Source organism: Cavia porcellus, unplaced genomic scaffold (genome assembly GCF_034190915.1).
Source record: "Cavia porcellus strain 051 isolate PalLab524CR breed Dunkin Hartley unplaced genomic scaffold, mCavPor4.1 scaffold_5, whole genome shotgun sequence".
NCBI classification, from domain to species: domain Eukaryota; kingdom Metazoa; phylum Chordata; class Mammalia; order Rodentia; family Caviidae; genus Cavia; species Cavia porcellus.
In genome coordinates, this window is record NW_026947488.1 from 65,606,130 (window position 1) to 65,622,588 (window position 16,459).

Here is a 16,459-nt window from a genome sequence, read left to right on the forward strand (position 1 = left end):
AAAAGATGGGAGGACATAGAACAGGACTGGAAAGGGCAGAATACAGTTTCAGGGCTGAAGGGCAGGCATGGAGAATACCACTGTGTAGCTGTCTTTTCCAAAGGGACATTTCCAAGGGACAGCACACCTGAGTCTCGGCTTAGCAGGCCATCTGCTCCCAAGCCCATTACATTCCCGCCTGGAAAAGGAGTAAGATTAAATGTTATTCTTTTACTAGGAAGCAAACATTTGAGGATTAGAAACTCTGCTTAGGCTCTGGAAATGCCAGGCAACAAGTCTTAGCCTGAAAAAACCCAAAATGATTAAAAATACTGGCTTAAATGGCCACCCCGTAATTTACAGACTTTTTACCAGAGTTCATGTCTTTGAGCTTTGTCCTAAGTCATACCCTTCTCCCACATAGAAACTTGCTAACTTCAAGAACTTTCCAGAGACTCTGTCTCCAGGCCCAGGAAGTTAGCATTAAGGTAAAGGAATCCCATCAGGGCCTAATAAAACACAAGCTCCAAAGTGGGCTGCATTCAGCCTCTCATGAGTATTTTCTTTCTCTTCCTGACATCCAGAAACATGTAGCACCAGGACATGGGGAAGATGAGACCGAGGGAGAAGAGGAGGAGGAAGAAGCGGAGGAAGACCTCAGCTCCAGCAGCAGCGAGGACAACAGTGAAGAGGAGGAGGAGGCAGGAATGGGCAGAGGCAGACACGGGCAGAGCGGCACCAGGCAAGCCCAGCTGGAGTGGGACGACTCCACTCTGCCCTATTAGTGCCTGCAGTTCCACTGCCTAGCCCGCGTGTCCCTTTTGTAAAGCCCGCCCAACCCAGTGTCTGCCTGAGCCTATCACACTCACCTCTGATCTCTGTGACAGCTCTGGGAAGGCCTCTGCAGCTTCCTCACACCTGCCTGAGGGGCAGCTCCCTGCAGCATCATTGGAGGGGACTTCAGGATGGACTTTTTCCTATCGCCCCCACTCCTCCACCTCTGGGTTCACCCAGCATCTTGTGAGTCATTCCACAGAGTTCTGAGCACCTTGCTCTTTTCTGTAAAAGACAAGGCCCATCTTTATGTCACTCAGCTTCCCAGACTCAGTGTTCCTGAGGCCCTTGGGTTCCAACTCACAGTGTGCATTTCTCTACTCACAGCAGCAGGTCCGCCCCGTGCTCACTCTGTAGGTTCCTTTGCACAGGGAAAGATGTAGAACTTCATGCCTTAGGTCTTAGGGCTGGACACTTGAAGGGGAAACCCTTGTTGAGGCAGAATTAAGTTTACAGGGAAAGACACACACATACTTTCCAGCTTGGAGAGCTTTTCCTTTTGCTTCTTTCTGAGGCCCCATAAATTCATATGGCAAGTACAAAACCAAGGATTTGTCCTTATCCACTAGCAGAGTCTATCCTCAGCCAAAGGTGCCCACCTGCACTGAGAGCCATTATGGCTACCTCCCTGGGACACTCGCCACCCAAATCTAGCAGACACAGGAAGCATTCCACACAGGCACTGCCCTGGGGGTGACAGCCACACCAAAGTCACAACCAGAAGTAGAAGAAGGGCTGACGGATGACAAGTAAGGCTGTGTCATCCTCTACTAGGATGCAGATGTAGGAGAGGATGCAGATGTAGGAGACAAGTGAGGGTGGTTGGGCTCCCTGGGACCGAGGCAGCCTCAAAGTTGACAAGGTTCTCACAACCACACCCCATATCCTTTTATCTCTTGGGTTGCAATGTTTTACCTTGAGAAAACACACCCTTCTCCAATGTGCTAGAACATACATGAACTCCACAGGTTCAAGATGAAAGCTTGGAAACCTAACCGCTAGGAAAATAGAAGGATATTTATAACAATAGCAGTTGCTTCTTTCTTTTTCTCATAAAAGGAAGAATGCTTTGAGTAGAGGCAAATATGTTCAAAACCCTAATTTCTTTCTTCGTTCTTCTTGTTTTTTAATGAGGAATCCTTTCCATCTCCATTCTAACATGGACCCTGCATGAAGAGAATTGTTGCTATAGCAACTAGTGGGTGATCCTTGTGGCCGAGAGAATAGCAGGCAAGAATTAAAGCAGTAATAAGCCTTCTTTGAGGCTGTAAGGACACATTTGTTTCAAATGTCTTGGGTGCCTCTTTGTCCTCAGAATATACAAGCTATCCACATGCTCCCAAACTGATCGCATATTGATTAGACACAGGCACAGAACTGGTCACCAGTCAATACCATTTTCATGTTCAATAGAAAGTTCAGCATTTACTTAGTGTCTTCTCTGTGTCACCCAATTAAAGAACATAAGTAGGGGAACCACAGCCAGTGTCCTCTATTCCAGTCTCCAGTCAGTCAGGATCCACAAGAGGCCTTTGCACCCTTCTGACCAGTAGGAGCTACCTTGCACAGCTCTTTCCATCCTGAAGTGTTTTGCATCCTTTCCTTCCTTTGACCTTTCCAATAATCCTGTGAAATGTCTGATGCCTTTGTTGTTAGGCACATTTTTGTGATGTATAAACTGAGGCTCAGAGGTTCAGTAACTTACTCATAGTTGTTGAGAAGTATAATAAGACTGGGCTCTCATCCTCCACTGTTGATCTTGGATTCTACTTATGTTCATACTGATGTACTTAGGCATTCCAAGCACTTTGTGCTAAGCATTCTACCAAAAGCTGTGTGAAAGGCATATAGGTGAATGAGCTACAGAGTCCTCCCTACAGAGGACTTGATTACCACAGAAAGGTCATAGAGGCAGGCATATAAATTATATGCTGCATGCAGAGGAAGAGAGAGGAAAAGTCACAGAAGGAAGAGGGGCATGTTCACAACTCAGCTGGTGGTCTTTTCCCTTCTTTGAAATGGCAATAGAAGTAGCTTGAGATTTTATATTCATCAACAGGAAATAAACGTATCTCCTATTACTCTCCCCTTTTCTATCAGGTGGTGTCTGCATACCCATAGGGAGAAATTCTGCAGAACTGATCAGGTTATACAATCTCACTATTTCAATAATAAGACGTTCTTCAGTCAGGCATTTAGGAACTCCTGAGTTCTACCAAAATCATTGCAAAAAAAGGAACATTTTCTATATTTAAGCCTAAATCCTTTTTGCCTTAGGTTTTTGTTGAAAATATTTAAGTCTAGGGTTTCTAAGTGCACTTTTTTCTCCACTCTATCTTTCCAGCTTGATTCGGAGGAGAGGGCACATCTCATATCCTTAGGCTGCATTAATCATGATTAGATAGACTGTTTAGAGCACTAGGAAACCTGTATACATTTGGTTGAGGTGGCAGGTGAAAGTGGCTAAGGCAGAAAAGACGTGTTATTTGAAGGAGCCTTTGGTGACTGGACTCAGAGAAACAGGGATGACAGAAAAGCAGAGCCCTCTCCCTCTACTTTGGCTATAAGATGCAGCGCTTGAAAGATACTGCCAGGTCAACAGGCATTTATCCTGTTCTTGGTACCCTATTCATAGACGAATAAGATGACAGCTTCAGGAGGCCTCCAGATGAGTAGTTGGTAATATAATTTGCTCTGCACCTGATATTCTGACCATAAATGAAAAATATCATTAATAAGTCTGGCATTTTCTAGTCTGTGCATGCTGCTATTTTGCAAACCAAAACTCTTAGATGACCTGGGCACCTTGTGACTGACCTCTCATTCAGACATCAGCAGTCAGGCAGATGCAGTTTCAGAACCATGAGGAGCAGCAGACTGAGTTGGCCACCAGCCAGTCCACTACTGTCTTATTAAGTGAGTGATATCACAAATCTACTTTTCAGAATTAGAAAAAAGCAAGGTTGAAATTTCTTAGGCGACTCAGATGACAGGGGAAAGGAGAGAAAGGAGACTGAGATTGCAAAAGACTGGGACATAATGAGTTCCCCAGTGGAGTAAAGCAATCAACTGGTTGGTGAACAGTCTTAAGAAATACTAAACCATATATTCTAACAGGTTTAATCAAATGCTCTAAGTCTGGCCTAGGCCCAAAGTCATGAGACACAAAATGCAATTCCATGGGTTCCCTTTCCACTATCACCTTCTTGGATTTACTTAATCATTCTGTGTTACATTGTATAGACCAAAGCCCTCTGGATTTAACAAGGGCGGTCCTTGTAGATGTGGATTCTCCTGTTGAAAAATAGTGCCCTCCATTCCTGTCTGACAGAGGTCACCAAACTTTATCTGCAAATAGTAAATATCTGCACTGCAAAGCCCTGAGGCTTCTGTTGCAAGTATTGTGTTCTGCCTTGTAGCAATGAAAGCAACCACAGACAACACATGCACAAATGAATGTTCCAGGGAAATGGTATTTATCCATGCGCTGACAAAACTTTATGGTCACTGGAAAAGCAGGCAACATGAATTCATATCATTTTCATGGCATGATTTTTTTTACTCTTTTGATTTTTATTTGGAACTACTCAAAATCATAAAAACTTTCCTTAGCCCACAGACCATATGAAAAGTATCAGTCAGCTAGAAAAGCAGACATGATCTGAGGGCAGCAGCATCAATGGCAGGGAAATTTTTTTCCTTTTCTAGAAGAAAACAAATTGCTACCTTAGTCCTCCCATCAACAGTTTGGTTTGGAGGCAGGCTCAGAAGTCTGCCTCCAAAACAAACAGTAGGAAAACTCCATGGTTCTTCATTAAGTTCTTTTAGAATGTCATGCTCCAGGGGAAACAAACACAAAACAAAACAAACAAAAACACTTGTTATGTTTGAACTGTCAAACTCAGATGACTTCCTAACAGTCGAAGGCCTGGGATCCAGGGAACTGACTACTGTGTAGGAGCTCCATGGAGGCAAATATTAACTCCCACCTGACGGGGGCGTGTCTAAGTAGGTGTGTTCGCTTTCTTAGGCTGATTTACATCTCAGCTCTGCTCATACCCTGGATCTAAAAATGACCCTAGAGACTTGTGACTGTTTAAATCAATTGCAATGCAATCGGCAGAAATCACAACCCAGCACACTTTAAAATTAGCAGTTTTTTTTGGCTCTCTGACTAAATATCAGCAAGAGGAAGAAAAAGAACTTTGTTTCTTAATTATTCTCATTTAAATTAACCAACTAGGTTTTACCAAAAAGTAGAGGAGGTCTAATTCTTTGAAAGAATTTGGCAGTGAAAAGTAGACGATGGTCACATACAATGACTGTGCAGCCTCCGGGGAATTCCTCAGCCTCCCGCAGTGTGCACTGGCAGGCTGCAGAGGGCATGCCCTTCTCCATCTACATCGGACGTTGATCAGGGTTGACAAGCCAAAGCCCTTGGCACAATTTAATCTCCATGTAACCACTTTCTGCTGTCTAGCTTAAGGCAAAGGAAATGAGCAATGGAAGTTGTGAAGTCCACTGCACCACCCTCATCTCCCTGTCTTGATTTGCTTAATTCATAAATTTATTCCATGCCTGTCTCATAGATCTTGGTTTAGTTTTCCTTTGGGCAACAACTAGAAAAGAAGAGTTGGCTTTACAGGGGCTGCAGAATAGGAAGCAAGTTTTACTTGGCCTCAGGAAGACAAATGACGCAGAAGTTACCTCCACCAGCACTCGGGAAAGCAATCACACAGTTCTGTGTTCAGTCAGTGAACAGATGGGTGTCTGTGTTTGCAGCCTCATTCGATGTCATTTGGTAAATCCTCACTGAGCACCCGTGGGTGTTCCAGGCACTGTGCCAGGAACAAGTGAGGAGGAGCAAATGACACAGCACCCTGCCTATGAGGATCTCCTGGCCTTGTGAGCCGTGAGGATGTCTTCTCTGAGCTGTCAGGACTGTTGGGGGACAAAAGTGCGCGGTTAAGGAGTTGAACTAACTTGTCTGATCATAGTGATTCCAGGGCACTGATACTCCTCACTGAGGCAGTCTGAGGAGAGTGCTGGGGAAGTAGGTAATGTTTCCCTAAATGTCCTTTATTCATACCCAAGCCTGAGTCATTTCACATGTAGAAGGGAGCCAGTCCCTGGCAGAGGTAACATGACTGATGAGAGAGTTGGTCAAACTAAGCCAGAGGACGCTCTTAAATAAGAATAGCAGCCAGGCAGGCCTTGCAAGTTAGGAAGGATGATCCAGGTCGCGGATGCTAGTGTCAGCCAAGATTAAAGGTTGGACCTGCCTGATAGGAGGCAACCATCAGAGCTGACAGGTGAAAGGAGCCTCACTCTTGGAGGACCTGTAGATAGTGCGGAGCTGTGATGCTCCAGGTGTGGTCTGAGAAGCAGTTTCCCAAAGCACACTCCAGACCTGATGAATCGGAGACTGGAAGTGGAGCACAGTGATCTTTGCTTTAATGAGGTTCTGGGGCTTGCTGAAGTGAGAACCATTAATATAGTGGGTGAGAATGGTATAAGCTGCATCAGGCAGAGCTGCTATTGACAAAAGAGAGTAATCACTAGCGCAGTAATGGGGTAACTTAGCAGGCCTCATCTCCCCAACTCTCCCACGAGGACCTGCTTGACTCCAGTTCGTACTCCTGGAGCACTGGTTCAGAGAGCATTGGTTTTACTTCTAACCCCCCTCCCTTCAGCAAAAGACAGTGCTTACCCTTGTGCCCCTTCTATCCTAGATGGAAACAGCCCAGGAGATGCTCCAGTCAGGTCACTGGCACCTAGGGAAGCCACATTCCAAGCTCCTGTCAACTGAGCAGGCCCCTTCAGGGCCATTTGAATGGGGAAACAACATTGTAGCCATGACCCTAGGTCACAAGGAGGATTGCTGGGCTCACCGCTTGTGTACTAGTGATGCATGGAAAGCCTGCTAGAGAGTGGACAGGATCATTCAAGAATGCTGTCAGGTTACTGCAGCACTGTCCATTTGTAATGGGACCTGGGACAGAGTACCACGATTGAAATGCTGAATTAGATGGGGAGTAGATAGCTTTTCTTGGAAAGACAATAATTCATGTTACTAAAAGTAGAAAACCAACAACCAAAAGCAAAACTATAGCCTTATCTACAATGTGAATCTGTCTAGACTCTCTCATTTTTAAGGGCTATATAGAAGTGCCAGGCTCCACCAATATTTGATCCCCAACCTACCAGATGCTGGCAGGCTGCCGATCACTAATTTATGCTTTGAACTCTGAGAAGGCAAACAAATCCTTGGAAGAACTCATTGGTGTTTTATGAGTCATTTGCACTTCACTGTGGCACCCATCTTATCCAGGATGCAGAGGAAGAACAGATAGGGAAAGAGTGGCATGTGGTCCAGGAGAACCGGCATCTGCTCTCAAATTCCCACAGACCCAGACTCTGTCCTGCTCCGGGACACACCTCTGGCCATCCAGCAGTTTCCTCAGTGACCTACAAACAACTCATGGGAAACCTCCATTTCTCCAGCCTATTTTGTGCAAATGTCTTCTGATCAAATGCCGGCCAACCTCCTAAGACCAACACAGGGATCATAATGAAGACAACTCATCTCTAAGAAATTGGAATTTGCTGAAAGGAATGAAGAGAGAGAGAGAGAGAGAGAGCAGATAGAAGAGTTTCTCTTTACAGTTCAACCTCCCCGAGTGACTTCTCTGTTGACACTTTTCTCTTCCAAGACTTGAAGCAATTTTGTGTGTTTGTCTTAGTCACTCACTGCAAAAGCCTCCTGTGGACAGCATGACAAAAAGATAGTTCTGGAAGGAGGCTGGGCTCTGTCCTTGTTGGCAGACTTGCACTAGAGTTGGGTCGTGCAGGGTGGGGAGACATTAAAGCCTGAGGGTCAGGGGCTCAGATCCAGCCATGACACCAGCTAGATCAAGTGGGTAGTGGGAAGATGGAGGGATGAGAATCATAAGATGGCCAGCCATGGCCAGCCATTTACTCTTTACCTCTCAGAAACAGGGGGAAGAACGTCATTCTGTTACCAAGCTGAGTATCTCCTGGGTCCTTCTTAGAGCAGCTCTTCCTGCTCTCTTCTCTGGAGCTTTGAGTTAAATGAAATGAACCACAGTTTTTCCTTCCCAGGAATCTGAGGGGCACCCTGAAAAATATAGTCCTATGAGGGAGGCTAGCAGGGATTCCCAACACTTTCCATCTCTGCTTGTCACTTCTCCAAAGCAAAATAATAACTAATTTATCGCAGCACCTTCAGTGTCAATCACTGCACCTGCCTACAGCATGGCCTCCACAGATGTTGGATTGAATGGGCTCTCAGAGATCATATGACTTCCAAGAATAGACTTGGTTTGAAAATTTAAGATGCATTAATGCAAAAAAATAAAAAGACTTCAGGAGCTCGGGGTTTGGCTCAGTGGCACAAGTGCTTACCTGACAAGCACAAGGTCAGGAGTTCAATTCCAGTACCAAGACTTCATCCTCCACTCTTACCTTTCCTTTTTCTCTCTGTCTGTCTGTCTGTCTGTCTCTCTCTCTCTCTCTCTCTCTGTATCTATGTACATCAAGATCCTTTATGAAATCATGTAGAAAAGGAAAGGAAGTGCAGTTGACAAATGACAAAATTTCTGCTATCCAAATGAAAGGACAGAAATGTGCTTGTTTGGAAAGTGACCCTACCCAGCTACGGCCAGTAGAGGGAGCCTCTAAGCTAGGAGCAAGAACACACGGACCTTGAGCTTCGTTCCCCACTCTAAGGGTCTTGGGCAGCATCTCGACTGAAGACAAAAACTTACTGTGTTAATGAGCACAGCCCAGTACTGCTTTTCAGTCCCTTTTATCAGGTTTGCTGCAGAGGAGATTCATCAGTGTGAAGCTCAATTCCCCGTAGTATAATGAAAAGAGGGCAAAAGACGTGAGAGGTACCCGAATGCAGACGGTGTGTATAAATCACAGGCAACAGAGACGTGCTGGCTTTAATGTGTGTTTGCTTTTATCTTGAAATGCATCTTTGTTACCTGGACCCTTTACAAGCATTTGAGAACAGAAATAGGACACACACGTATATGCATATACCAATATTGAGGGGTTTTCTTCAGCAGAAAATGCTGTTAGAGAAAGAAGCCCAGAGGTTGTGTCCATTCTCAGAAGTATAGAAGCAACCCAGAGGTCTCAGTCACAGACTCCAGCGCCTCTGTGGGAAAGAGCTGGAAAGGTAGCAGAGGTAGCCTCTGCTTTTTGAAAGGATTCCTTAGGCACTTGGGCATGAGGGGCTGGTTTGTACCTATGGATCACAGATGGAAATATGTATTCACGCATCTTTGGAGGCCAAAGACAATCTGGAACACGATGATCTGGCCCCCACCCTCACCCAATCCCCGGATCCGTTATACATCTAATAAGGAGTCAGTGACATGTGGGATTGAGAAAAGCCACACTTTAGGTAGAAGGAATAAGGCAAAGTTTTCCAGGCAAGGCAATTAGAGATAACACCCAGCAAAGATCATTCAAAAGGTAATAAAAGAGATAAGGAAGAAGGTAACTCAGAGTTGGAAGGGGAATGGGAAAATTGGGTCAGAGTGGCAACAACAGAAATAGCCCATCACCTAGCCAGACTGCACCTCTATATTTAAAGCTATATTCAGATTTCAAAGCAATTGTGGATAAGTCGGGTCATATGGCCATAGCAGAAGTCCACCCAATTGCTTCCCAAATCAGGGATGTTAGAAAGTGATTTCAAATCTCAGTTGAGCTAGTCATGATGGATCAGTCCACCTGACTGCTTTCAGCCTGGCCTCAGAGGTTTCCACAAAAGTGTAATGATGCCCAGAACTGGACAGGCCTGACAGATTGGGGAAATCCAGTTGGTGAGTTCAGGAAAGAAATTGTACGTAGTATTTGGTTGTTTTCCAGGAAATCTGTAGATATTTGAGTTGGGTTTGTTATGTTATTGTCATAGACATTATAATGTTTGCAGTGAGGATATTCAGAGTGATTTGGTGAGGCATTAATTAGAGAAATTAGAGTATTAAATATAAACTATCAGAAATGCCTAGGATAACTAAGTTAAGGGCAGTTGATAATATATGTATAAATACATATATGCATATACATGTACATATGTCTTATAACTATCTATACTATAGAAGTAAGATATGGAATAAAGAGGTCAATGGTTCCAACACATTTTACATTTTTTAGAAGCACTGGATTGGACGTTATATATCTTTCTTATTATTGTTTGCTTTTAGCTCTCAAAGCACTGAGAAAAACACCTAGCACATAGCAGGAGTCTGATAAACATTTGGAAAGGAAGAGTCCAGTTTGTGACTACTTGGTGAAGACCAGTATCACTATACCTCAAAATGAACAAGTCACAGAAAAGAAGGGCAGCCATGTGCCCCTTTTGCTGAGGAGAGTCTTTGTGAATTCAGATTCCATCCAGTATCCAACAGCTGCACGCACTGGGTCTGGCTCTCCAGTAGTGCACAGGAATGGGATGTTCCTCCTGGCAGGTTTGTGACACTTAGACCACATTTAAATTACACCCAATGTGGTTTCTGCAAGGAAGGGGCTTCCTCCCTACTGTCTCTTCCATTTCCTCCACACTTGGTAAAATGCTGTTAAACAATCACCTTGGGGCATTATTCTAGACCTAAATGTAAAGGCTCCAGGTTCAGCCAGTCTAAGAGGTCTAAGGTTTTCTGCTTCCCCCCCCCCCCCCCCGCACCTCCTGTCTCTAGATGTCACCACCACTGGGAACCCTGATTATACCAAGCTCCTCAACCAAAGTGTGTAGGGAAGGTCTCGGGTACAGACATGCACTTCTCCTGCTGGGGTCTCAGTGGTCCAGGAGACAAGAGTGGCCTCACTTTACAGAACAGCCTCCAGGGACTGCTTCCTCCTGGGCAGCTCCTGCCCAGCACTGCAGTGTCTCCCGCTGTGGCTTCTCCCCAGGCCTGGGCCCGCATGGACCTGACACATGGTAACTTCTCAGTTCCTTGAGCTGCCTCAGAGAATGGACCTTTTTAGTCTAGAAAATGTGTTTATTTACTAAATATACTATTGTATGTGTATGAGTGTGATACAAGGCAGACTTTGGGATATCTCCTCAGAAAGACTGTATGAACCCATGGAAAATTAAATCTACCTTTATAAGAGCACTTTGTCTTCTGAGTGGACAAGGTGGCTCAGCTGTGGAGGATCAGAGAACCTTCCCCTTGCTACCCCTTCCTGGGCAACCTGGGCTCTGCAGAATGGGGCTGCCATACCCAATTCAAACCTATGTAGTGTGAGGGGTGCTGAGGGGCTACATGTACATAAAGATACAGGAAGAAAATAAGAACCGTCTGGGAATCTGTTGGGCTTCTCTCCATGACTGTGATCTTAATTATGTTTGAATCACAAACTTTAAATTTCTAACAATTATGATTCTTGCAGTTTCTGAGTAATTTGTTAAATGCCTATTTAACACAGACAGATATTTATTTTCAGCCTTGGCTTGTAAATGCCTACAAACTGATTCATGTTGGTGGTCATTATGACACTTCTGTGAATTGGTGAATAAATATGATTTTAGAATTTCACAGTAAATATGGTTTCTGAGAGTTTTTATTGTTCAGATGTTGGATGAGGTACAACTCCAAGAACTGCTTTGCATCAGTATTCTCCAGGGCACTATCTTAAATCTGTTATTGGGTGAGAGAGACATGCAGTACATGGCAGTGATGGCTTGGAAGACAGCCCCCCCCCCCGAGTGGCAACATTTTCACTGGAGACTAACAAAGACAACCCTAATAAAATGGGGTGTCTAGTGAGTACCCCGAAGTGCTGGAGCTCTGTATGTGACCTAATTAATCCCCAAAGTAGGTCATTTTATTACTAACTGCGAAAAGCAATGAGACCCAGAGGAGTCCAGAGCACTGCCTGTAGGCAAGTGGGATGGAGCACAGCCTATCCCTTCTCCTAGCCTGTTCTCTCTCCAAGCTGAACTGTCCTCATATCCAGATGCCACTTGGGGCCACCTTTGCCCTGAACCTCACAGCGGTGTCTTCAGCATCCAAACCCCATGGAGATCCAGAGTGCTTCCTTCAGATTCTGAACATTGCACTTACAATGGCCTCTGTCTCCTGGTATACAGAGGGTCAAGGTTAAGCCCTATCCTCTGCCAAGTGTCAGAGGTTAGGAAGAAAAATTCAAGAAAATTAGAAATACCGGGATCATACAGAAGTCTCTCTGCACATGACAAACAGCTGCACGGAACGATGGGTGTTCTTGCTTGACTCCTTTTGGCCACCCTCCCCAATCTTTTGCCATCTGCCTGCCCTCTCATCCATCTCTCTGCATCCTTCTAAACGGATGTAAAAATGGTAATTTCCCTGTCTCTTAGAAGAGCAGCTTTATCAACTTCTCTTCATTTCCTGGCTGTCTGCCAAAACCCAGGCCCATCTTTCTATCCCAAATGCTTGATCAAGACCTATTCCTGACTGTACATCATTCATACCCAGGAAGGATATTTGCTGCCTGATGTTAAGACAGGCAGAATCATATTTTTTTCTTTTGCATCCCACAGAATCAACAAAAAGCATGAGAGGGATTGGCATGTTAATTAGTCTTTCCATACCTCACCTTGATGCGTACACACACACACACTCTTATCCTTGAGCTTCCCTGGACCACAAGGTGGCAGCTCACTATCAGACCCTTGATAGTTCTCACCACTCTCTTCCTCCCCAAACAATCCAGGCTCATGTGCTTAGTGTCTGTCAAGTAGGCTTTTCACTTCCTTTTCGTATCTGTCTTGTCTCTCAAAAATATCCCTTCACTACTTAGTCACAACAGTGGCTTCCTTCCTGACCCTTGCTCTCAAACCGTGCACACCACTAAACTGACATGCCCAGAGCACCACTGAAGGGGGCCTCTGACACACCAAGACAAGAAGCCTTACACATTCAAACAATAGCCCTTGTCTCTAGTGGTTCACTTGCCCCAGTAGCAAAGCCCTGATTTGGATGGTTTGAATGCAGTATTTCATATTTGGTTAACCTGAATATAGGTTCATGGCCAACACTTACAAACTAATAAAAACAAATTTTTAAATTATGCATCAAAGTTTTAATCTAAAGATACATTTTACCATGATCATAACTGCATTTTTGCACATGTGAAAAACCAGGGAGGAGACAGAACTCATTTAGATGAATTAAACCTCAAATCCAAAGTCTTCATGACCAGTGCCAGCCTAAAGTTTAAGCCTTTTACAGTCCCGTTGCCTAGCATGAGTCCCAGCATGTGCCCAAAGCACATGGCAAATGGTCCTATGTCCATGCTGCTGCAGTGGTAACTGCTTCTCTCCTCCTTCACTGTTAAGGTTTGTGTTTGGATGTCCCCCAAAGTCTCATGCAGTCATGAGGATGAGCTGTTCAGAGAGAGATGAATCTAGAGTTTGTGAGTGATTCATGGACCAATGCTTGGACTAAAGGTGTGAGTCCTACACATGCCCTAGAGTGGGTAGCCTGTATAAAAAGTAAGGAAGAGATTTGTGCTTGCCTCTTCCTCTCCTCCTCCCCTCCCTCTTCTCCCTTTCCTCACCTTCTCCTTCTGTCTTCCTCTCCCTTCCCTTTTCCCTCCCCTTTTCTCCCCTCTTCCTCCCCCTCCTCTCTTCCTCTGCTTCCCCTCTTCCTCCTCCTCCCCTCTCCGTTCTTCCTCCCCTCTCCTTCCTCCTCCTTTCTCTTTTTCCTCCTCCCTCTTCCTTCCCTCCCCTCTTCCTTCCTCACTCCTCTCCTTCTCCCCTATTCCTCTTCTGGACTCCTCCATCCTTCTCCCTTCCCATACCCCTCCCCTGCCCCCTCCTTTGCCCTCTCCCTCTTCCCTCTCTTGTTGCTTTTGCTGTCTTCAGCCACTGTGAGCACTTGCCTCTCTGCCATATGCCACCCTTTCTTAAAGCCAGCCATTCATGGACTGAAATTTCTATAAACTGTGAGTTAAATAAACTTTTCCTCCTTTAACCTTGGGTGTCAGATATATTATCTCAGCAAGGAGAAAAGTAACTAAGACACTCATCTTAGGCCACAGAAATCTCATCCCTAACTGATAGTCCCACTCTGACTTGCAAAGCTATTTATTTATTTTTGCAGGCTCAAGAGAATCCCTGCTTGACCTTCCAATGGAATGTGACCTTAGCATGCTCTGCACCCTGAAGCCAGCCCTACATTATTTTTAAGTGTCCCACATGAAAGGTGGGGTAAGCAGGATACTGGACAATTTCCAAGACAAACATTTGCAGAACTAAGGCAGGTAGTGAAAGTGAGCTGTTTGCCTGACCTCAGACCAAAAATGCTTTTTGATGGCCAAATTTTTGACCTAGGACCAAAAATGCTTTTTGATGGCCAAATCTGGTACACACCACTATACATGGGACAGGCATCAAGAAAAACCCAAGAGCTCCTTTGAGCATGAGCAGATAAAGTTGGTACCTTCCTAGCCCTGGAAAAACTTTGCAGCTTGCCTCAAAGCCTCACTACACTCTGGGTCTGAAGCATTCCACTTTCACATCTGCCTCAGATCCCTGTTAACTACAAACTGATGTGAGGAGGGGCTGCTGGCTCCATGAAGCTCCGTTCAGTCACTGAAGACTGAATGCGTGGCAGAGGAGGAGCAGGAAGAAAAAGCAGAAGGCAGTGCAGATAGAGGAAAAGACAAAAAGTAGCCGTGCTGCTTCTTCTCCCTCACCAACCAAACAGCTACCTCAAAGATTTTCAGGATAGAGAAGTGAGACACAGACAGGGAGCCGGAATGGAGAGGAACAAAGTGAGCTCAGTGTCGAGAGACCTGAAATGAGGCACTTCAAGGAGAAGAATGCAGTCTCAGGTCCCCACCTAAAGAACAGACAATTCTCAGAAGAGGCCTGACCTGAGCTCCTGGTTTCAGACCTTTTGCAAATTTTAATGAATTAAAAAACCCTCTCTAGAATCAGGAGTCTTCTCAAAGACCAGCTCCACATGTGAGCAGCTCAATGGACAATCAGGTCTCTGTAGAAGCCACCCAGGCTCAGCAGTCTTCTGGTGACAAATTGAACAAAGGTAAGCAAAGGATATATTTGCTAAGCCTTGAGATACCAAGACAGAAAAATCTGGGTGTGACTGAGCCTCACTGATGACTGGAAGCGTTGGACTCTGATGTGATCATAAATGTAATAATTATCTATAACCATATTTACAGTTACATATTTTTATATTCTATATTTTGCATTTATAAATAAGATAAAATGATTAGGACTTGCTAAGGAGGTTAATATATATTATATATGAACGTGCTAATTATAATTGTATATTTATACTTATAAAATTTGTATACTTTACATGTAACTATATATTATATATAATTATGTAAAATTGTGCTTATTTTCTATCCATATACTACTATATGTTAGACTAAATGTCATGTTAAATTATAACTATACATTTTTATATACTTATGTAGTTGTACTTGTATAATCATCTGTATTATAGTCCTACAATAAGTACATAATTATATACTAATTATAATACATATTATCTGTAGTGTATATTAATCTCAACAAGCTACAATTATGTAAATACATAATTATAACATATAAATATATAAATGCGTATCAGTCATATAAATATAAGTGTATATTGTAAAATTATATAAATATGATTGAATTACGTGCAGCTACTATGATTATACAATTACATATTTATACTATTAATATGTTGGTACTTGCATTTTGTTAATATTTATTTCCATTTTATTATCATAATTGATTGGGCACCAACTAGGTACCCCTCATATCTTCCCCTTTTGGCATATTAACTGATTCTTCCTGACCAGTTTCCTCACTAGGTGACATCTACGTCAGGCGACAGCTTCCAGGCTTACACCTCTGCTATCCCTTGAGAAAGGAAGGGGCACCTTTCCCTGAGTAAAGTCAGAGTCTTGGTTGTGCGCAGTTTTGTCCAACCTGTGTCATGATGGCTCCCACAGTGTGCCTGGAACTATGATCCGTGTGTGACAGACCTCCCTTTGCCCTTTCCCATCCCATCTGAAGCATATACATATTTAGCAGACAGGTGGGGAGAAGCAGTCATGAAAGAAGACACTGAGAACCTCACCAGGATAAAACGGCAGCAGATGTGACAAGTGATGACCTGTTACTGCTTCCAGAATTTCTTGGCCCCGGTTGTCCTAATGTTTGCTGCACGGAAAGCACATCCCATAAGCTATTCCTCAACTGATGCCATTGTTTAAAGATCCATGATAAAGTTCTGTATTTGAAAATAATGGATTGAACAGGTTTCTTTTATTCCAGGAATCTTCATATCTACTGTGAAACATCCAGGACAACATGTGACAGTGTTCTTTCAACTAATTTAACTATAGAGGACATTACCTCATGAAACACTTCATCTTCTTGTCACTATGTCATCGGAGCAGCTATGCCGAACCAGGCAATTATATCATCCTAGATTAGCTCAGCATGAAGAGGCTGCCCCATGTCCTTTCATGCCTACCTGTTCTGATTCTCCCTGAAAACGCCTCCCACTCCCAAGGCTTGATCGCCCACTTCAAAGACCAAGAAAAGCTATGAGGCCAAGGATGTAGAGGCTCATTGACTAGAAGTTGCCAAAACATG

The 16,459-nt window shown here is 44.1% G+C and overlaps 1 protein-coding gene across 1 annotated transcript in view; it reads left to right on the plus strand.

Moving 5' to 3' along the window:
- Clstn2 (calsyntenin 2) overlaps positions 1 to 11,397 on the plus strand; it is a 573,715-nt gene extending 562,318 nt beyond the window's left edge. The window contains exon 17 of the mRNA XM_063249086.1: positions 564 to 11,397. Within this exon, the coding sequence (XP_063105156.1) occupies positions 564 to 764 (201 nt within the window). The 3' untranslated portion in view covers positions 765 to 11,397. The remainder of the gene's footprint in view (positions 1 to 563) is intronic.
- The last annotated feature ends 5,062 nt before the right edge of the window (positions 11,398 to 16,459 follow it).